General features: G+C 41.8%; 2 protein-coding genes across 5 annotated transcripts; both read left to right on the top strand.

Annotated features, from left to right (window-relative positions):
• The first annotated feature begins 815 nt into the window (after positions 1-815).
• tnpo2b (transportin 2b) lies at positions 816-14,573 on the top strand. Of its 3 annotated transcripts, none has more exons than XM_028602840.1 (24): positions 816-1,021; positions 1,808-1,907; positions 2,175-2,250; positions 2,419-2,568; positions 2,763-2,869; positions 2,992-3,125; positions 3,262-3,343; positions 4,135-4,257; positions 4,361-4,479; positions 4,604-4,664; positions 4,790-4,961; positions 5,632-5,784; positions 6,146-6,371; positions 6,462-6,633; positions 6,707-6,937; positions 7,046-7,204; positions 7,981-8,068; positions 8,172-8,270; positions 8,371-8,466; positions 8,987-9,062; positions 9,512-9,611; positions 9,720-9,794; positions 13,167-13,296; positions 14,147-14,573. In XM_028602840.1, exons 2-23 carry the CDS (start codon positions 1,809-1,811, stop codon positions 13,272-13,274), a joined length of 2,706 nt encoding a protein of 901 aa, XP_028458641.1. In that variant the 5' UTR covers positions 816-1,021; position 1,808; the 3' UTR covers positions 13,275-13,296; positions 14,147-14,573. The 3 variants fall into 3 exon arrangements, with proteins under 3 accessions (XP_028458641.1, XP_028458631.1, XP_028458651.1); XM_028602830.1 differs by lacking the exon at positions 14,147-14,573 and adding an exon at positions 13,404-13,532; XM_028602850.1 differs by lacking the exon at positions 14,147-14,573 and adding an exon at positions 13,404-13,532 and having other exon boundaries at positions 6,707-6,901.
• Positions 14,574-17,305: 2,732 nt separating this feature from the next.
• On the top strand, positions 17,306-22,571 carry LOC114573698 (transcription factor 7-like 1). 2 transcript variants are annotated; one of them, XM_028606012.1, is made up of 11 exons: positions 17,306-17,448; positions 17,887-17,988; positions 18,538-18,554; positions 18,690-19,161; positions 19,781-19,852; positions 20,258-20,329; positions 20,690-20,751; positions 20,879-21,098; positions 21,362-21,469; positions 21,585-21,618; positions 22,145-22,571. In XM_028606012.1, exons 4-11 carry the CDS (start codon positions 18,823-18,825, stop codon positions 22,564-22,566), a joined length of 1,329 nt encoding a protein of 442 aa, XP_028461813.1. In that variant the 5' UTR covers positions 17,306-17,448; positions 17,887-17,988; positions 18,538-18,554; positions 18,690-18,822; the 3' UTR covers positions 22,567-22,571. The 2 variants fall into 2 exon arrangements, with proteins under 2 accessions (XP_028461813.1, XP_028461806.1); XM_028606005.1 differs by lacking the exon at positions 18,538-18,554 and having other exon boundaries at positions 18,725-19,161.
• The last annotated feature ends 601 nt before the right edge of the window (positions 22,572-23,172 follow it).

Raw genomic sequence — 23,172 nt, forward strand, 5'->3', positions numbered from 1 at the left:
ACATATTGACATAGGCCTACTGTATGTTTATTAAAGTTGTGTGTAGTTGATATGAAAGTCTCTGTTCCTCTTTCAAAAGACTGAGATAGCCTACTAAAATGATATTTAATGCTGTTACAACACTTCCACTTTGCTAAAGCCTTGTTTCAGGAATATATTTTTGTCAAGGATTTCGAAATGAAAGGAAGTGGTGGTGGCCTCATATTTACAGTGCCTAGTGAATATAGCTGCTTCCTGTGATTTTGCAGGGGTTAGACATCAAATGTGACACATATTTACAAAGCACTTAAATCCAGTATAATAGACCTGCAACATACTGCTTCTGTGGAGCCTATAATGTTGGACTTTGGTTGTTTATTTCAGTGTGTGAATGGGAATTTGCTTATCCTTCTATCAGAGATGAATTAACACATCATGTTGAGACTTATCATCAAAACTGAGTGACCATAACAAGCTTCATACAATGGTAGTAATTGTTGTTAGCTTCCACTGGCGTTCGTAATGTTGTCTACGCCCTGTAGCAGTTAAAACAGATACATTTTACACAACACACACAGTAGTTAAATGCTGTAGGAATTTGGAGTTGACGCCATCTGGTGGTCAGAAACTAAACACAACACGAAACAATTTATAACATGTCTGTTCACATAATTGAAATACGTAATGCATCTTAATGAATTCACTTTTTTTTTTAAAGACAACAGCTAACACAGATAATGTGTACAGACTGTCCAAAAAACGGCAAACTCAGTAGTTATCATTGGTAGTTATCACTCTCTACGGTTACTTTGCCAGACAGTTGTCCAGTACGGAAGCCGAACACGATCAAACTGATCACCCGGCTTGAATGCAAGGCATGCAATCTCTGTCACATACCAGCTAGCATAGCAACGACACAGATCCACAGAGAGTTTGTATTTAGCTGCACAGATCGCGGTCATATTGTATTTAATGTTAGTCGTCACAGCGTAACTGCACTATAATCTATAGAAATATAGATCTACCACATCGGAGTGACCAGGTAAAATCTTTCGCGGTACTTTTAAGATGATGCTAGCTAGCCATGCTACTGGTAGATGGGTTGAAATGCGACTGTTATGAGTAATAATGCGCTCCATTTGCGCATTCTTTGTCGCTTTGATTACAAACGCTACTTTGACACATCAACGTGATGTCCTGATAATTAACGTAAGATAGCGTACTGCAGCTGTTTTCTGTGTGAATCTGGTACGTGTGAAGTATCATAGCGACGCTAACTAAGCTAGCTTGCTAGCTGAATGAGCCAGACGTTAGCGTCTGTGCCGTCTAGGGCCTCATGTGGAAAAGGCTGTTTTGATCGTGATTGATAGTTGGTGTGGTTACGTATTAATGCAACTGTTACTTACTAACTAGCCAATTGACGACTGCGTAGGGGTACTTTCAGATTTCATGTAGCCAGAAACGGAAAATGTTCATTAACATTAACGCTGTCACGGCAGTGCTAACGGTTAGCTACGTTGCAGACAATTATTTTATAATTTAATGAAGTGTTTTCTCTAAAATTTAAGATTGAGACGTCAACAGGTTACGCTAGTATTTGACAAGTTGTTGCTATTGGTAAAGGCAGCTATCGCATACTGGTTGTTTTGTAATCCTTATTGCGTAGTTTACGTTACTTATACGTGATTTGAGTAGTAACGCACGGAGTGCTGAGGTCACAGGTGGGGCCAGGTGGTAATAACCAATATAGTACATGCTTCATAAACCGGTTGTGTGTGTGTGTGTGTGTGTGTGTGTGTGTGTGTGTGTGTGTGTGTGTCTCTTGTAGGATGGAGTGGCAGCCAGATGAACAGGGTCTGCAGCAAGTGCTTCAGCTACTCAAGGACTCCCAGTCCCCAGACACAGCAACACAGAGAGCTGTGCAAGAAGTATCCTTGTGTGTGCGTGCGCGCGCACGCAGAAAGGTGTGAGATTTAGCTTTACGCATGAGAGCTTTTGTGTAAAAGTGGGTGATAATAAAAACTGACTGGGTGTGTCATGCCGCAGCTTGCATTACATGAACTGGTGTGATTGATTGTGATTGTTTATTAGTCCGTGCTGCCCAAATGTCAAACACAACCACAAGGTATGCAAGGGTGTGTGAGCTTTTGCTATGTGCGTGTGCGGATGGTTGAACTCCTTAACAGACCCTGCAGAAACTGGAGCAGCTTAATCAGTTTCCAGATTTCAACAACTATCTCATCTTTGTCCTCACAAGCCTCAAATCTGAGGGTATGTATGCACGTCCAATATAAAGATTCTAACAATAGAATAGGAGTAATTTACTGAATAACCTTGCTTGTAATCTGCAATTACTTCTGTACCTAACCTTCCCATTTAAAAAATAAAAATAAAAATGTCTTTATGCTCTTACTCTCTGCTGCTGCCTTCCCTCTCAAGACGAGCCCACTCGCTCTCTGAGCGGTCTCATACTGAAGAACAATGTTAAGGCTCACTACCAGAACTTCCCTCCCACTGTGGCTGACTTCATCAAACGAGAATGCCTCAACAACATCGGAGATCCTTCACCGCTTATTAGAGCTACGATCGGTGGGTGTTTGAGTGAAAAAAGTGTGAGTCAGACTACTATGTAGGTGGTTGGGTTTTTGCAGGTAATGTGGCTGTGTGGGCGCAAGCGCTGCATTTTCAAAATGTTTTGAATGCGATTGGAAGTTTAAGTTTTTAGTCACTTATTTTAAAGCCTGATTTATCCTTGTGTAACCTTTCTATTATCTATCCTAAAGGCATCCTGATCACGACCATTGCCTCTAAAGGAGAGTTGCAGACCTGGCCAGAACTGTTGCCTCAGCTTTGTAATCTGCTCAACTCGGACGACTATAACACCTGCGAGGTCAGGTTCACCTGCCTGCACACATTAATAGCTCCGTAATGTTATAGTAACGCGATAGTCCGATTTATATCTGTTTCTTTTGTCTGTAACGTGCTTTCTTTATGATTTCCTCCACCTTTCAGGGTTCTTTTGGAGCATTGCAGAAGATCTGCGAGGATTCATCAGAGTTGTTGGATAGCGATGCGCTGAACAGACCTCTCAACATCATGATCCCCAAATTCCTACAGTTTTTTAAGCACTGCAGCCCCAAGATCAGGCCAGTGAAAAGTCTTTTGCTTCCTGACTCTGCCTCTACTGGCACTTTGTCTCTCTGCCTCAGACCTTCCACTTTCACTCTCCCTGTTAGAATCATCATCATAGATCTCACCCGTTTGTCTCTTTCTCTCTCTCAGGTCCCATGCTATAGCGTGTGTAAACCAGTTCATCATTGGTCGAGCTCAGGCTCTGATGGATAACATTGACACCTTCATTGAGGTGAGCACCTCCAGTATTATGTTTTGGTTTGAAATTCCATTGTTTTCAAACCTCACTGCCTCACCTTTAACTCCTGTCAGAGATTGAATATGTTACAATGCATCTATCTGTTAAAGTTATGTTTTTTTACTTTAACACACAGGTCTCTGCTGTGGTTAAGTTCTATTGTTCCATATAACTGTATGCAGCTTTTTAAACTGCATTCCTAAGATATTTGGCATCTATTGCTTGAGGCAATGCGTGAAGTCGTCTAATGTGTGTAAAAAAAAAAAAAAAAAGAGAAATTGTTTACTACAACATGCTGTTGAACTATTGTTTTATCTCCTTAATGGTGCATAAGAAAAACAGTCATCTAATTTTGGATATTATCCCAGCCAAGTACCGTAGCTCGTGCAGTTTACACAGATCTCTCTTCAGGGTCAATTATGCTGCTTCAAAACAATCTCCGGGATCAAGGTGCAGCATTGGAGAAATTGTTTTCTAGTGTCCTCTAATCAGATGGACACACATTTTACCCAATAGTTTGTTTAGAGAGTTAGTTTAGTATTGAAGTTAGTTTGTATTTAGCAGCTAGACTTGTATCATCAATGGCTGTGAGAACATAGTGGGGGGTGGGAGGGAGAGACCCTGAAACCCTGTTCAGGTCCTTGTCTAACACTGTCAAGATTTAAATGTGGCAAAGCGTAACAGAATTTTTTTTGTCCTGCCCAACATTTGTTGGCTCTGCCAATCTTTCCCCTTCTCTCTCTGCCACCCCACCCTCTTTCTCCCCTTGTCTCTTTTGTATCCAGAGTTTGTTTGCACTGGCCGGTGACGAGGACAGTGAAGTGCGGAAGAACGTGTGCAGGGCTCTGGTTATGCTGCTGGAAGTCCGCATTGACCGCCTCATCCCACACATGCACAGCATTATCCAGGTGAGTGTGGGACTAGATCTTACACTCCACTTTAAACAGAGAATATGTGGCTTTCCCTTCTTCCTCCTCCTCCTCCTCATCACCTCTTCTTGTCTGTCACTAGTACATGCTGCAGCGGACCCAGGACCCAGATGAGAACGTGGCTCTGGAGGCCTGTGAGTTCTGGCTGACTCTGGCTGAACAGCCCATCTGCAAAGAGGCCCTGTCCGGGCACTTGGTCCAGTAAGTGCTCACACATGCCAATAAGTCGTTGGACCGGGTTAAATTGAAGACAAGGAATTAAAAATCAAGTGTTGTATGAATTTCATCTGAATAGTAATATGTCTGTCTGTCTCTTTTTTTACAGGCTGATCCCTATCCTGGTGAATGGGATGAAATACTCTGAGATTGACATTATTCTTCTAAAGGTGAGCCACCCCTGGATAAATCGGTTGCTCATACTTCTCGTCTCTTCTTCCTTTTTTTTAAAATTTTTTTTCTAACCTGTGTCCATTCTGCATTCATTCACCTTTTCTCTCTGTTGTCCTACCAGGGCGACGTTGAAGAGGATGAGGCAGTTCCTGACAGCGAGCAAGACATCAAACCTCGCTTCCACAAGTCCCGCACCGTCACTCTGCAGCATGAAGGAGGGGAGGGCGAGGAGGGGGAGGACATCGATGAAGACGAGGACGACGATGATGACACACTCTCTGACTGGAACCTACGTAAGTTACAGACCCACAGCTTTAGTAATCCTCTCTGGTGACCATGTGGCAGTTCTTGCTCTTAAAGTGCATTCTTAAACTTGTAACCTATTTTTTGAGCAAGGGTAATATTTAAAGGTTAGTATATGTTTTTTTTTTTCTTCAACCATAACATGCTACTTCAACCTGATTTTTAAAAATATTTTTCTGCATTGCATATCCTACCTGCAAACTAGTTGCTTTTCGGCAAAAATCGCCGTTTTGAATGGGAAAATGCCATCCACGTGAATCGTGTAGATCCGAAGAGTTTTTATTTGGGGGGCACTGGTGCCTTAACAACCGTTATCTACCGGACCGAATAGCAACGCGGCTTTTGGTGCCACTTAAATGCCTGCGCTTCTCTCTGATGCTCCGAAAACGGACATTAGAGGCAACTGAAACATGTGTGTTTTTAATTGAAATGAACATCAAGTAACAATGATAATGGGTACGTTACATATTTCTTGTAACAGATTTTAAAATATTCTCCCAGCAGGTAGCAGTAAAAAACTTTGTACTATCTGTGTTACCCACAATTTGTCTCACTATGTCTGTAGTTGGATTATCTTTTTCTGTGTTGTGCCAGTGATGCTACAGAGCGCTATTACAGTTTCAAAGTTATCTAATGCTGATGGTGCTTTCCCCCCTCCAGGGAAGTGTTCGGCCGCGGCTCTGGACGTTCTTGCCAACGTGTTTCGTGAGGAGTTGCTTCCCCATCTCCTGCCCCTGCTCAAAGGACTGCTGTTCCACCCTGACTGGGTCATTAAGGAGTCTGGCATCCTAGTGCTGGGAGCTATCGCTGAGGGTGAGACGCGGCACAGGCTTGAAATGCAGTATACCATAGTCAAATAAAGCTCACTGATTAATAATTGTATCAAGGAACCAGTTGCCTGGCAACCAGCAGAGACACCAGGAACTTACTGGTCCCCGCCAAAAAAAATAGTCCAACACATCCCCGTTGTAAAACTGGGATTTGTGTTTTTTTTTTTTTTTTTTTTTTTTTTTTTGTGGATTAAACAAACCAGATGTAACATGTTAATTAGTGAGCTTTATAGATGCCGTTAGGTGGATTTAGACAGAGCCAGGCTAGTTGTTCCCCTGTTTCCAGTATTTGTGCTATGTTAAGCTAACCAGCTGCTGGTGTATAAAACCGTTTGTCCTTCCAGGTTGCATGCAAGGCATGGTACCTTACTTGCCTGAGCTCATCCCCCACCTCATCCTGTGTTTGTGCGACAAGAAGGCCCTGGTCCGCTCCATCGCCTGCTGGACCCTCAGCCGCTACGCCCACTGGGTGGTCAGCCAGCCCCCTGACGCTCACCTCAAACCCCTCATGACTGAGCTGCTCAAACGCATCCTGGATGGCAACAAGAGGGTACAGGAAGCAGCATGCAGGTACAGCTCTTAAGTTTTCCAGTATGTTGACTCTCCTGTGTCTCACTTTTCGCTTAGACGTTAGTTGAACCCATCTCGCCTTTCCTACAGCGCGTTTGCCACCCTGGAGGAGGAGGCGTGCACGGAGCTGGTGCCTTACCTGAGCTTCATCCTGGACACGCTGGTTTTTGCTTTTGGGAAGTACCAGCACAAGAACCTGCTCATCCTCTACGATGCTATAGGAACACTGGCGGACTCTGTGGGACACCATCTCAACCAGCCTGTGAGCACCAAATGCACATATTTACACAGCCTTGTTTTGTGTGGAACAAATGAATGACAAAATTGTGTTTTAGGAGTACATAGAGAAGCTGATGCCTCCGCTGATAGCCAAGTGGAACGAGCTAAAGGACGAAGACAAAGATCTCTTCCCTCTGCTTGAGTGTCTGTCATCTGTTGCCACGGCGCTGCAGAGCGGCTTCCTCCCCTACTGCGAGCCTGTCTACCAGCGCTGTGTCACCCTGGTCCAGAAGACACTGGCTCAAGCCATGGTGAGCCCCACTCACATGCACACGGACTTTGCAGAGGCAATTTATGTTTTTGCTACTTTACATAATGACAATGACACTTTAGCCAATCGTTCCCATTTCTGACCGTTTCTCTCCACCTTCCCTTCTATTCTTGGTGTGTCACAGATGTACAGTCAGCAGCCAGACCAGTACGAAGCACCCGACAAGGACTTCATGATCGTGGCATTGGATCTTTTAAGTGGCTTAGCTGAGGGACTGGGGGGCCACGTGGACACGCTTGTGGCCCGCAGTAACATCATGACGCTGCTTTTCCAGTGCATGCAGGTGAGTAGAGCCCGTGTGTGTTTGATTTGACCTTTTTAATGATTTTTCTTCCCCCCCAGTAAGTTGAGTCGAATCCTTCTTTCACTCTGGCGCATATGGATGCTTTTGTCAAAATTGACTTACGAGATTGTCACGCCAGCCGCAGACCCAAACGTATCACTGGATTGTTTTTTTGCAAGCGTGTTACTGTCAATAAACCGTGTTCAGTAGCTATCTGTCTGTGCCTGCCGAATGCATGTGAGCGGAGTGGAGGGTCCAGAATTTCCCCTCCTCCCCAAGGAGCTGTTAATTCCCCACACTGTTGTATTTATCAGATGAGCGGCGCCTGCTCTCCCTCCATGCCGCCAGTGCCCGGAGCTCCTCGCTGCCGCTGTGCGATACGAAAACAAATCAATACCGTGACAACCCTAACGAGAACAACTATATTGTGAATTTGGCTGTATTGAATACGCAGTATTTGTGATTACAGAAGGGAGCTAAACAGAATTTTAATGGGCCGTCTCCCTCCCGCCCTGCCTCGCTTTCCTGGCTACAAACACGAAAAACTAGTTTTGCGGAGTGAAGACAAAGTCAGAAACGGATGAAGTACATCATTTGAAATGGCCGTAAAAATCGGTGGAATCGGTTTATATGGTGGAAGCATGAATACATTTGAGATTTTGAAATTTTAAGCCCAGGTCAATATCCTGTCGGTCAGGTGCCATCGGATAATTCGTCCACTCTGTTAACGGTGCGTGTTCACATTTGTCTTTGTCTCTCTGTCGCTTCTGTCCCAGGATACGATGCCTGAAGTAAGACAGAGTTCATTTGCTCTACTGGGTGACTTGACCAAGGCTTGCTTCCCTCATGTTAAACCGTGTATTGGTAATTATCTCACTCCCTCTCACTCAGCCGCATACATAATGTTCCATCATCCTCTTTTTGTTTGTGAAGATGATACATTTTTTTTTCTTCGTGTGTCCTGCAGCTGAATTCATGCCAATCCTCGGGACAAATCTGAACCCGGAGTTCATCTCTGTCTGCAACAATGCTACCTGGGCCATAGGAGAGATCTGTATGCAGATGGGTAAGTTGGAGTAAATCTTTTTTTCTGTGTGATACTGTTAAGTGCATGTGCGGTTACATATGAGATGAGATGCAGTGTATTGATGTGTGTCTCTTAACAGGAGTGGAGATGCAGCCGTACATCGCTATGGTTCTAAACCAGCTGGTTGAGATTATTAATCGACCCAACACCCCCAAGACCCTGCTGGAGAACACCGGTACATGCATGCATGCATGATGTTTTTAACCCTCCTGTTGTCCTTGGGTCAAATTTAACCCGTTTACAAAAACTTTTTATCTGAACTATGACAAAAGAACGTTGAAGAAAGGGACAAATGTTGGAAAAAGCTACAAAATCACAGGAAAAACATAGCTGAAAAAAGTGACAAAATAAATCTGAAAAAGTTACAAAAAAAAAACATTAAAAACATTGCCACAAACGTGTTAAAAAAAAGTGACAAACAACTTGTAATTTTTTTTTTTTACAAAAAATCATAAAAAAGTGGAATAAAAACGTTAAAGTGTAGAAAAAGAACAACAAAATGTTGGAATTTCAACCCACAAGGGTTAATACTTGTTTTTCAAAGAGAACAGACAGATTTTATAGTTATGGGTTATGACTGACGGCTAAAAATCAGAGCAGATGCTTCATCAGAAGGGAAGCGAGTGCAGTGAGTGTTATGATAATACGCTCACTCTCTCTAAAAGCAGTACTGACTCCTCTCTCTCCTCCTCCAGCAATCACCATCGGACGACTGGGCTACGTGTGTCCTCAGGAGGTCGCGCCCATGCTGCCGCAGTTTATCCGGCCCTGGTGAGAGACTATTTAATCCCTTTATTTTGAGAGATTATTTCCATTATCTCTTCTTGACTCAGTATTTTTATCCCTGTCACACATTTATTTCTATTCTTATTTTTTCTCATTTTGCCACCTCGCTTTTTTGTGTGATCACACTGCTGCAATCACAGCATTACAAGGGCTGCAGTGTTGACATTCTTTTAACAAATTCTTAAAATGATTGGAATCCGCAAGCAGTCAGAATAAGACACCGAAGTCTTTCAGTTGTCTCAAGCTTAGTAAAAAGACAAATGTCAGTAAGATGATGATGACAGGCTGTTACCATTTTACTTTTTGAAATTGGTTTCAGCTTACTTCTCATTTCATTACTGTTCTCTCGTAGACGAGAGAGTTGAATTCTTAGTAGTGACAGCATTGTCAGCTTTAACAGCTTCCGATTGGTTAATAATAATTGCGTGCTGCAGGTGTACGTCTCTGCGGAACATCAGAGACAACGAGGAAAAAGACTCTGCCTTCCGTGGGATTTGCATGATGATCGGTGTGAACCCAGGAGGCGTGGTGCAGGTGAGACATTGTACATCGTAGGCTTTCACAGTCTGCATTTGGCTGTAAACCCACAGGGGTTGTCGAGCTTGATGAAACCTTCTCACCTCTTCCTCTGTGTTTGTTCAGGACTTCATCTTCTTCTGTGACGCAGTGGCCTCCTGGGTGAATCCTAAGGATGATTTGAGAGACATGTTCTATAAGGTGAGGGGCGACGCGCAGTATTGTGTCGGTCAGTGGTAGAAGCCAAGTCCAGGTCATATTGAAGAACAAGTTTTATGTTTTTCCACAACCAGTCCTATCCAAAAGCCGGTTTTTAATTCCCCATGACATCATCACACTCTTCACGCTCCTCTTCCTCTGCTACGTGAGTCACTGTGAGGTGTAGAGACCTCAGGCCAAGCAGAGTGTGTTCATCTCAGCAACACGGACACTGTTTTGTTCTGCAGAGAAATGAAGTGAACACGCTCCCCTTCAGGAGCTTACCACATAAAGGCCAAAATGCTCTGCCTGCAAATTTTATGCAAAATCCACAGATACGTGTATTTACACAAATCGAGATCCTCTGTAATACTTTGTATTCCTTTTAAGGTATTTAACCAGTGTGTTGACAGCAGAGTGATTCCATAGTAGGCCAAATTAACCTGGTGATCAAGTCTGTTCTATTTCACTATCGGTACACTATTTCTGTTTGAATAGACAGGGACTTTCACCTAGTAAGGACAATGTACTGTGTACACTTATTCATCTCCCGCTGCTCTGTGATAATGAGAACTGCTCTGGCTTGGTTGGAGCTAGGGGTGGACCGGTACACCGAAGTCACCGTTCAGTTCATTCCTCGGTTCAGACATCACGGTTCAGTACGGGTTTGGTACAATGGAGGGAAAAGCAAAACAAAAATGCAGAAGGCAATTTATTTTCTTTTAATTTTGGTTTTTATTGTGCAGGTCTCAGGCTGTACCACAGTCTCCCCCCTGAGCTAGCTGCAACAGCCTGAAGTGTGTAAAGTAAGATGTAAACAATAAGTACCCCACATCATCTCCAGACTCCATCTGTAACTTGTAAACAAAATAAGACTACAGCTATAAAACTGAAAATACAGCATCTCAAAAAAAAAGACACAGAAATGTACTCGCCGGAACCGGAACGTTAATTTACAAGTCGTCAAAACGAAATTTGTGTCTTACCTAATGTAATGGACGTAGCCTCCTCCCCTGTGCCAGCCTGTGACCATGGATGTATTAAGAGAACTGTAACCCATATAACCCATATAAGCCATCCAGCCAGGAGGGTTAGGGTTATTCCTCTCTTGCTGATTGAAACAGCATGGCTAATCCACTCCTTATTTCAGTTAAAAAGTCAACTTGCAGAGGTGACCTCTAGCTCACCCAGTGGAGTGTGCGGGTAGGCTGGGTCCTTGGCAGAGGCCCGGGTTTGAGTCCGACCCGCTGCCCTTTGCTGTTTGTTGTCCCCCCTCTCTCTCCCCTTTCCTGTCTTCAAGCTGTCCGATCAATTAAAGGTCATAAAAGCCCAAAATATAATCTAATTTAATAATTTGTTTTTTTAAATGACAAATGCAACTCGTTTAGAATCCGCTTTGCAGTTTTATTGCATCGAGGATAATGAAGATAACTTTGACTATTTGCCCTTTGAGCTATAACGATTGCTCATTTCCACGGGCAATGCTAATTTGTTTTCAATTTTATTTATAGTGTCAAATCATAACAGAAGTTATCTCAGGACACTTTACACAATAGTAGGTCTAGACTAGAGGTGTTGAAATTAATCAAATAATCGATGCATCGTATCGTGGACAGGCTCATAATCGATTATTTCTGTTTGCAATTTAATGTAGGCCTAACAACCTTTCTGTTATGTTTTGCACCTTCAGGAAGTGCTATGTCCTTAGTGCTGTAGTTTTATGTATCCAATTTATTTAGTATTGGAGCCCTGCAAAATGTTTTGTTTTTGAAGCTTGAAAAGCTATGAATTAAATATCCTACATGGCTTTAATAGAAAAATGTATTTGACGCATCGTGATGCATCGAGATATCAAATTGAATCACTGACATGATAATCGTAATCGAATCGGGAGATCAGTGAAGATTCACACCTCTAGTCTAGACTACACTATAATTTACATAGACCCAACAATTCCTCTGTCTATCATTTGTGCTCTCAGAGTCTGGCCTCTGCTCAACCCACGTGCTCGGCACTGTCTGATCACAGTCGGTTGTTCTCGGATCCACTCATAATGTTAAACAGACCCGGGACCCGCGGTAATAGAACAGGACCAGAACCGGACCCAATTGACTGTATAAACCAAGGATCCGAGCCCGTACAGTCCCAGGTCGGGTCTTGTCCTGGGTCTTAGGGTTCAGGTGGACCCGTAAAAAAACCTCTAGTTGTCCCCTGCCTTCTACTCTGTGTGCATTGTGTATGCACTTTGATCCTTTTAAGCAAGGTGCACAGAGATGCCTTTCATTATAAGTCCAGATACTCAGAAAGCAGCATCTCTCTCTCTCTCTCTCTCTCTCTCTCTCTCTCTCTCTCTCTCTCTCTCTCTCTCTCTCTCTCTCTCTCTCTCTCATACTACCTGGCCAGTGGCCACAGATTATCTGGGTGTGATTTAGTTTGTTGCAATTATATTAAACTCCTATTCATTACATATACTAAAGTTCTGCTGATCAATAGTTTGTATTAACAGAGCTGTATAGTTACGAAGTAGAACTACTTCATTACTCTACTTAAGTACTAAAAGGCTGTATCTGTACTCTACTGGAGTATTCTTTTTTTTCTCCTACTTCCACTTTTACTTGAGTACATATTTTCGATGACTTTAATACTTTTACTCCAATAAAAAAAAATTTCCGTTACTGTTGTGAATTCCTCCCGCTACGGAGACCGTGTAGGTTACACTGTGTGTAGTTACGGCTACGTTAGTTACGTACGAAATCCCAGAGATCGATTCGTGTTTCTTTTCATTACGGTTGCTGGTTCAGAAGTCAGAGACGATGTAAGTTTGTACTCTTTCTATTTAGCCATTGTTGTAGCAGAGTAATCTATTCCTGAGTTGTTTCAGTTAACCGTTTCACCCTGTGATGTGAAGCTGCTAGTTTATCTTTATTTTGCTAGCCTGCTAACTTTCCACTACATCACACATTTTATTATCAGTATTTAGCCAACTATGAGCCAACTCCTTCACCACTAACGGAGCGACCTGGAAAATCAAACTTTTCCCAAACACTGTGGGGAGGAGGGCCACAACATCATGGCCAACAACAAAACTCTGCAAAGATTGTATGGAAGTACGTAGGAGGGCGGAGCCAGGCTAGTGAACCAGGGGCTTGTGCCCACTTAGCCCGGTTGGTAATTCAGCCTTGTAGCAGTCAATCAAACACTCACAGAGAGTCCTCTCTGTTGCTGTTATAAGGCCTGGTCTTATGGATAGGGAGACTGTTAAAGGATCACATAATGTAAGAAGGAATGATCAAATCCTGGCCCTGTCTGTAAAAGTGTGTAGCCTTGACGATGTGCCTGAAATGAATTTCCTCCACCTTCTGCCCCTTCCTGCAGATCCTGCACGGTTTTAAGGAACAGGTTGGGGAGGAGAACTGGCAGCAGTTCTCAGAGCAGTTCCCCCCACTGCTGAAGGAGAGACTGGCAGCCTGCTATGGTGTTTAGATACTCTACACCCACCCAAGAGGTAATCCTACACACATCATTATTTAAACTATAATCATAGGTACATAAATGGTCATACTAAAGTTAAACTTGATTGTGTCTGTTCTCCCTTTTTATCCGTCCTCCTAGGTGAGCCAGCAGGAGGAGGGTGAATGGGAAACTCATCCATCTGTGTATTGCACTGCCCTGATCTGGGGGGAGGGAGAGGGACGCTATTGGCCGCTCCCCCTGACGGACGGCCCCCACGCCCTATGTGTTTGTCCATAGAGGGAGGGTGGGCGGGTGGGAGGGTGGGACAGAGGGACGCCTCTAGATTAACTAGGCAGGGACCCGACACAGAAAAACTAACTGGTAGGGACAGATAGAGAGGGACAGAGAGAGGAACATGAAGAAGAGATGGAGGGATAGACATGTTGGGAAAGAGGGAGGCAGGGAGAGAGACCAGTAGAGAGATTTCAGGGAAAGAGAGGGTGGGAAATCGGTAACAAGGCAGGGAAAAAGAGCGACAGAAAGGTCTGTTATTACTGGGAGGACAGGGACAGTTGAGATTTGAATAGGATTCTTAAACTCAAGAGTAACCGATAGCTTGACCGACAGACAGACCAACACAGACTCGCACACATTTACACTTGCACACACTGCACATGCAGTACATGGAACTGACTGTGGGTGGCACGATTATTCAGACTTTTTGAGACCTACATGTAGTTAGGGACAGACAGACAGGGGTCTAAACTCTGTTCGTTTTCTGGGTGATATCTTTCTTTTCCGGGGAATAGGATTCAATATGAATTAGTTCATCTGTACTCAATGAATTCTACTTGGCTGTAAAATAATATCGCTATCTGTTTCCTATCTTTCACTTTGACCAGAGTGCTGCTTCACAGAGCTATCCATCTATCAGACATATTCCTGTCACATATTCTACGAGAGAGAGAAAGAGAGAGAGCAAGAGAGAGAGAGACTTTCCTCGTGGCGTCACAGAAACCGTTCCTCTAGGAAGGGAGGATTAGGGCTAACATTTGTTTTCTCACCAGAGAGGAGGAAATCGTAGAAAGACAAAATCACACCCTCAGTTGTCCTCTTTGAGGTTTTGTGTGTGTAAATGCGAGTGTGTCTGTGTGTGTGCATGTGCAGTTTGTAAATCCTCACTTCGGCATTCTATGTTAACAGTGTGTGAAATATGTATTGTTTTGACATGGTACCGAGTTAAAACTTGACTCCCACTGCAATGTCCTTGGCACCTGTTAACTGTGTGTGTGTGTGTGTGTGTGTGTGTGTGTGTGTGTGTGTGTGTGTGTGTGTGTGTGTGTGTGTGTGTGTGTGTGTGTGTGTGTGTGTGTGTGTGTGTGTGTGTGTGTGTGTGTGTGTGTGTGTGTGTGTGTGTGTGTGTGTGTGTGTGTGTGTGCGCGCGCGCGCGCGCGAAGGAGTGTGTGCGCGAAGGAGTGTGTGTGTTTATGTCTACATTCGTACTGATATCCATTTGATGCCATATTGATATCTTAAGTAAAACAGTGATTGGCAATGTCATTGTGATCTTTATAATGTTTTCAAAATGGTCCATATTCTTTTTATTTTTTTTGCTGCTACTGATAATTTTTGTTTCTATAGTGGACTTAAATTCGCACAATTAACGCAAAAAACCCATTTCAATTAATGCTATTTTCTTCAGTGACTGTTAAGTTGGTTTTGCACTTTTTATTTTATTTGACCTTCTTTTCTTTTTTGTATGGACTTGTTTTTTTTTTTTTTTTTTTTACCTCACCCGTTTGATATGTCTTGACCCCAATGTCAGTGTTTGTCATACTGTGTTGCACTGTGAAATTAAGTGTCTTTGACTGGCAAAAATATTCCAATACTAAATGGCAAATAAAAACAACTCTGTGAAACTGGGACTAATCAGCACCTTTACAATGACTAACTTTGCCATATTGCTGAGGTGTGTGTGTCTATGTGTGAGATACTGCATTTGTGTGTGTGATCCTGCATGAGTAGGCACGCATGAGATGTGTACTGCGTGTGCGTGCGTGCGTGTGTGTGTGTGTGTGTGTGTTATATGATTGCCCTTTACACACCAACGCACCACCTCAATTCACGAGAGTAGAGCATAATTTACTTAAAAAAGAAGAGCTAGGACACTGCCAAAGCGCAATAGCCACTGAAATTTAAAAACCGACAATAAGTAGTAGAGACAAGCTGCTATTTGAATATGTGCATTGTCATGATGATGTAAAAGTACAGGCAACCAAGGGCTTTTTAGATTTATCATGGAATACGATTTTGCCAGCAAAATTGACTACAGGGATTCATATTTGTTTTTTCATTAATATACTGTGTTTTCTAGTGTAGACATTTGGAGAAACAATCAGACATTGGCACTTGATTTGACCTAGACTGTGACCACTGATATAATCAAATCAATCTTTAATCAGTTTAAATACAAGACAATCTGGACCCAAGTCTAGTTCTATTTCCACAGTCTCCTAGTTCAAAGCTTGTATGAGAAATGTTTTTGGTTGCTCGTTAATTTTAGTGTTTTTTGTGTAGCTGAGCAGTTTTTGTATCTAAAGGATCAGTGTACGTTTTTCTTTGGATGATACAGTAGTAGCCTGCTTCAGTGGCAGATTCATTGATGCAATGAGTTTCAAGGAAAGGAAGGGTGTGACAGTTTTTTTAATACATGCAAAGACGATGGGAACAAGAGATGAGGAAGGAAGGATTTTTTTCCAAAATTCTGTTTATATAATAAAAAGCATGATATTGTTGCAATTTGGCAGTAGGACTTTGGTATCCTTTGTTTTTCTGCGGGTTACTTCCACCAGTCATGTTCCCTTTTTTTTTTTTTTTTTTTTTTTGAAGGTGGGAATGACAAATAAAATGCTTTGAGTCTTTATATGATTTATAGTTTATGTTTGTAAAATCTCTGGATCTTTTAAATAAATTCTGTCATGCATGCTGAAGACCGGGTGTTAGAGTTGCCAGTGTGTTGTCTTTTGTAAGAAAAAAAAAAAAATTGGGGTATTACCTTTTAGAAAATAACCAGGCCTCACAGTTACTGTAATGCTGCATTGTGTAAACCTCCATTAATGACCAACTTCATTACATAGAGGCACACATACATCCTCAAATTACACATTTTTGATATTCTAGTAGCTTAAACCTTTTGTTGAGTGGGGTTTTGTTTGTGTGTGTGAGAGTTTACACAATGTACATTTTTTACACATGCTCAGCTGCAACTGATTTATCACCTCCATCTGTATTTTAAAATACTGTGTGATGTAACTGTGTGTTTTATCCCAAAACTGAGCTACCAGGTCCAGCAGGTCCAGTCATGGGATATCACTGGAAATATGACTGAATCCAGAATGTGCCCAGATCACCTTCACTGGAACTCTGGACTGACTAATAAGCTCATGTTAGAGAAGATGGTCAGAGTACATTCATTTCATACAGAAAGGCTTTGACAGAGTTTCAATTTACAAAGAGCCAAACAGACTTGCTAAATTATTACCTTTAAACATTGTCAAACACTAATCAAAAGTAATAGTTTAATGTTATGGATAAACGTAGAGGTTACAGAACAGAAAAAGTAAAGTGATACAGTGCAGTACTATCACAGTCATTTTTACTTTTGTGTGATGCCAGTTAGACTGTAGGCTACATTATGTGCAATAATATGGCATATTTATAAAATAAAATGAAGGTTCAAAAGTTATTCTTACACTATATTATTATAGGCCTACAGACCCCCGCATAAATTGCATATTTCTTCTCCTGCTCTTGTATAATATTCAGGTAGTGACCATTACAGAAAGCGTTATTTGATAACGACCATTTTATTTTAAAATGCCGCAATGATTTCAGTGCACCTGCTGTGCAATGCTTCAACTAACTTGATACATTGTTGAGATTTTAGCACATGGAAAATTCAGTAGAGTCTGCTGCGACAGAATTGGTTAAAATAAACGGATTATACTTTAGTACCCTGACTTTAAATGCCAGATTAGCACGGGACAAACACCACAGATTTCAATAAGGAGAGATCAATTGGAAGATAAAAAACGATAGGACGAAAGGATTCCCACGGAGTCTAACGCTGGTGGTGGTGGAAAAATACATGAATGGAAAGATATAGTAGCATAAAATGGAAGTAGGCTACTCAACTAATGTACGGGTATGATACCTCAAAATTGTACTTAAGAATCGTAGGTTACGTGGCCGGGCTGGCTCGGTTGGTGGAGCGGGTCCCACGTGTGGAGGTGTAGGCCTACCTCGATGCGGAAGGTCAGGGGTTTGAGTCCGACTTGGACGATTTTCCTGCATGTCTTCCCCCTGTCTCTCCCTTTTCATATCTGGCTGTCCTTTCCATTGAGAGCTGAAATGCCCCAAAAAATCTTTAAAAAAGAATAGTAGGTTACTTGAGTAGCCTACTTAATTACATTCCACAAGTGGTTACCTGCCGGAAATAAACAATAAAATGCGAATGGAACAGACTGTAAAAATAGGAATGGAATCCGAGAATGGAATATTTGAATTAACTAACGTCATAATGTGACATATAGAGCTACTACAGAATGTGCGAGAATTTAACAGAATTAGTTCATTTCACCAGCAGACTTCAACCTGTGAACCACACATATATTCAAACGACAAAACTAAGAAAAGTGGGACATTTCAAACCTCAAGAACCATTTAACGGATTAACGTTAACTAGGTAAGTATCTAAACAGATAGCTTTTAACCGATATTTACTTGCAGATACATTATTATAAATAGGGTTACTGATTAGAACCAGCATTTTAATGTTGGAGCTGGTCAATGAGGATACTTCCATTATAAAATAAACTTTTGGGAGAGTGTTGTGTTCAAAATCTTAATCTGCAAAGTAACTTGTAACTAGAACTGGTAAATAAATGAAGTGGAGTAAAAAGTATAACATTTGCCTCTGAGATATGGTGAAGTCAAAATATAAAGTGGCAGAAAATAAAAATATTCAAGTAGCTCAAAATTGTAGCCTACTTAAACACTTAAGTAAAAATACCAATACCACAATGTAAAAATATCCTACTTCATTATACAAGTAAATGTGTGTAGCCGCCTTTGAAACTTACTGAACTAAAGTATACAAATATAAAAGTAAGAACACTCATCATGCAGACTGGCCCCTTTTAAAGTGTCAGTGTTTACATTTTAATGTTGGAGTATTATTATTGATGCATTAACATGTAAGCTAAACAGCATTTTAATTTTGTTGTTGGTCCAGGTCAAGTTATAATAACGGTATGTTGTTGAGTAGTTAAACCTAAGACAAATCATCACAATTTCTTAACCAATCATATATTTTGTATGTGAATATCCATATCTGCCAATTAACTATAGCTGTCACATAAATGTAGTGAACTACATTACGAACAGTGTCTCCAAACCAGCTTGCTGTGACTGTGTGACAGGAGTCCAGTAACCGCCAGACAGAATCAGACAGAGGCGTTCTTCTGGAAGAGTTCAGTGACAACAAGCTGTAGGGAGACGGCACGTCTCTGACACCAAGATGGATGTCAGTGCAGAGATAGAGCTTGTTATAGAGGAGATGGAGAGGGGAGAGCTGCTTTCCACTGTCTGGGCGGCCATAGATGAAATATTGGCTGGCATACCCAACCCTCCACCTCCTCCTCTTGTCCCTGCTGAGCTGGAACTCAACACCCACCCTCAGCCAGTAGAAGAGGGTGGATATGGTGCGAGTATCCCCATGATGGCATATCCTCATATGTTTGAGCAGCAAAATCCACTGATGGCTGCTCCCACCATGTACGATGGACTTCTGTGTCAGGGAAACATTATACAGCCAGGTTACCTGTATAGTCCAGCAGGTGCATATAGCCAGGGACAGGTAAGATACGTAAGATAAGTATAGGTTAAGGATAGGTATCATTAGGGGTAGATCAATACCTGTAGTGATACAGATGACTGTCAATGGAGGATGCTTCAAGCTCACTCTGTTATTCATTCACACATGTTCACTGTGAGGCTCTGCTGATTAATAAACGTAATAACTTCCAATTAATCATGATTCAAAAGTAATAATTCATAAGAGCTCAGGGTAGTGAAGTTGTTCCACACCTTTCTGGATAAGAAACCAGAGAAGAAGGAGAAGATGGCACACATGGTAATGGTGACTTTCCATTTATTGTGATTGTTGCTTGAATTTATGTTATAAAGTCTCCTCATTCTCTTACAAGTGATTTGGTGAAGAGATTTCAATACTCAAGGATGAAACACACATGAACAAACACAATGTCTCTGCACAGTACCATGTTCCTGTGTTGCTCTATATGATTTTTATTGGACAGTCTGATGAAGTAGATTTCCAGTATTGTGTTTTTGTGTTCTGTGTCAGATCACAGTAAAGATTGTGTGGTTACATGCATGAACGATGAGTGTTGGTTTATGAACTGGTGTATTGAGTGTGTGTATTACGGCTGGTTAACCTCCCCTCATTCTCTCCACAGTATCTGCCGTATCTGTGGCATGTAGCTGACGTCCCAACAGCCGTCAGTCACCCAGCTGCTGCTCCACAGCCAGTAAGACCCTGGTTAACCTCACACACTCGGACTGAGAATTAGGTTCACTTAAATCATGTTCATCAACTCTGAACATCTTTACTGTTTGGTTGCAGCAGGTTTAGTAGCATTGTTGTAGGAGAAGGATATCAGTGCTGGAATGGTCACAGCTATACAAGACAAACACACATATATACTTTGTCCTGTAGCTCCAGTTCCAAACTCCAATAGAAAAATGGTGCATTTTAGAAAAATAGAAGGTGAAGCTGTCCACTCTTGCTCAGACGTGTCTCACGTGTTTAGATAAGGCTATGTGTGTTTCTGATGTCAGGCCAAGCTTCAGGACAGCTTACAGTTAAACTGAATTGCATGATGTATATTGAGTGTGTGCATTATGGCTGGTTAACCTCCCCTCTCTCTCCACAGTATCTGCCGTATCTGTGGCCTGTAGCTGACGTCTCAACAGCCGTCAGTCACCCTGCTGCTGCTCCACAGCCAGTAAGACCCTGGTTAACCTCACACACTCGGACTGAGAATTAGGTTCACTTAAATCATGTAGCAGAATTTTACTTTCCTATGCTTCCCACTTACTCTCAATGACTCAAAGATATCATTTAGCATGAATGCATAAATTAGGCCCTTGTTCAGCTGTTTGCGCCGTGGTTACCGAACCTCCTGACCCCTGTGACCCTCAACAGAAACCTGTGTGTTGTAATTTCTCCAGATGTGATTTTACTCCACAGATGTCATTCAAACAGTAATTATAATTTAAAGGGAGTAAAATCCTGACACTAGGTGGTCACATGACACCATTGCAGCTTGTCTCATCACCTGTGCTGTGTGTCTTTGTGTCTGCAGTGTAACATTGTTCCTGTGGTGAAGCTCTCTGAAGGCCAGAGCCTGCGTTGGATTGGAGCGCAGTACGTAACACACACATTAATGCAAACAAACACACACAAGTGTACACAGCTATTAAGCTTTTGTTTGTATCATCACAAACTCTCTTTCTATTATCTAATGTGTCTTTCTGTCTCTTTATCTGTGTAGGAATGGAGAGATGTTGTACGAGGTCATAGCAAAAGATTTTGCTCCTCCCGTCTGTAGAAAGAGAAAGCGCGAAAGCCAGCAGGACAAAAGCCATCTGTACGTAAAGAAGCCGCCAAATGCCTTTATGCTCTTCATGAAAGAGCAGAGGTTGAATGTTGAGGCAGAATTAAACATCAAAGGCATAAAGAGTTCGGCCGTAAATAAAGTCCTGGGACAGAAGGTAAGTGTGTTTGCTCCGTATGTTTGAGACAATTAATCAAAGTTTGAAAAAAAAGGTTTCTACAGCCAAGATTGTAAAAAGTCCTCTAACTCTAAATCTTTACATCTTTACAGTGATTTTTGCTTTTCATGTATTGTCTTTTGACAAGAGAACAAACCAAACTTTAAAGAACTTTCAGTATTGTGTCTTTTAATGTGTTTTATGTTTGTGTTTACACATGTGCACTATCCAGCCTGTAGTTGTGTGTTGTCGTCTCTCCACAGTGGAAGTCACTAACAAAAGAAGAGCAGGCCAAATATTACGACAAGGCCAAAGAAGAAAGACGGCTCCACGCCCAGCGACACCCCGAATGGACCCCCAAAGATAACTATGTAAGTAAACCCTCCTACATGTTTCTATCACTAAACACTCCCTACACTAGAGCTGAGGAAACACAGTCACTGCAAAGAGATTTTATCAGCTGATATCACGTTTGTTTTTGTGTAGGGCAAAAAGAAGAAGAGGCAGAGAAGAGTTAAAGGTAAGAAAACATTTTTGTGAAAAAGGTGATAAAAAAGGTGACAAGGGACAACACTGGATCATATTTGACTAACTTAAATCACAGGTTGTTAAATTACATTGGTTTTACAAACAAGAAATATATATCTTAAATTATAGAAGTGAGTTAAACTAGTTCAAAACTTTGAACATTTACATAAATGCAGGAGACTGTGGAGGGAAACCTAGCTTACTTAGACTTTTAAGGTGAAGTTCAGGTTCCAATTGTATATTTTATTAGACTTAACATAAATGGCACAAAACAACTTCCCCACAAAATGAACAATAACACTGTGGTGCAGATGGCTCTTGTATTTTCTGTTGAATACTGAATCATGTATTATCACAAAAGAAATCAGAACTTGTCAGAATCACAACAGAAGTTGTGACCTTTTAAAATAAATGTCTTTTGATCAAGTACTAGTATTAACATGTTGTTTAATGCAGGTGTAAGGAGCAGCAACTTAGTAAGAAGACTGATCAGTGTTTTTTGTTTGTTTGTGTTGCAGCCTCTGCATCTAATCCTGAAGAGGACACTCAACAGGCCAAGAAGATGGAGTCTTCCTCCTCACTGACGGAGGCCCCTCACACAAAGACGAGAATGATGGAGCCACGGGACCTGCAGACAGTCCTGGGGATGGAGGCTCCACAAACACAGACAGTCTTGGTGCAGCTGCCACAGACACAGACTGCCGTGACTGTGCCTGTGTGCGACATGTGTCATCTGCCACAGGTGTATGAGATCAGCCCTGCCTCATGGCGGGATCCTCTGGAAACAGCATCCACGTCGCTGGCCTCCCCTGCTCCACTGAGTCTAACGCAGACAGAGTCCGCCCGATCAGAGGATGTCGGAGGACGGTGTTACCCAGTGATGGAGCAGCTTGAGCCACTTTCTTCTCCTCACTGTATAGCTTCAGCTGCCTTTCTCTAGACATCTGCTCTCTGGAGCTTAATAAAAAAAAAAAATCATACACAAAGAGAATCACAAACAGTTCTTTGACATGTGACAACTAACAGAGCACCACGGAGCGAAACAGTTTTGAAAGCCATTATATTATTGGTTAAACACAGGAAAACAGGATCAAGAAAAGGGAAGAGCAGCCACATGTTTAAACTATTCAACAGTCTACTCTGTATAACGCAATACAGATAAACAGCACCACAACCTACACCCACCAAAATGATCATAGAGTTAAATCAACACCTCTCTAAACAGCTTCAACAAAAACGTATTGCAGAATTATTGGAGGACTGTTTTTTAGACAGTTACAGTGGTTAGGTGTACCTAGTAAATGGGCAACTGAGCGTATACTTTGACTAACTAAATAATTATTGTTACTTTAAGCCTTTTATCTCCTCATCCTATCCGTCTTCTAAATACTGTAGGTCTTTGTTATGCTTTTGTACGGCCTCATTACCTTGTGAGTGTTTTAAGATTTTGTATCTTGAGTTTTTTTTTTTAGATAATTATATATCTGTATTAATGTATTTATAACCATTTCCTATTATAGTTTTTTTTTGTTTATAGCCTTTGATT

Source organism: Perca flavescens, chromosome 2 (genome assembly GCF_004354835.1).
Source record: "Perca flavescens isolate YP-PL-M2 chromosome 2, PFLA_1.0, whole genome shotgun sequence".
NCBI classification, from domain to species: Eukaryota; Metazoa; Chordata; class Actinopteri; order Perciformes; family Percidae; genus Perca; species Perca flavescens.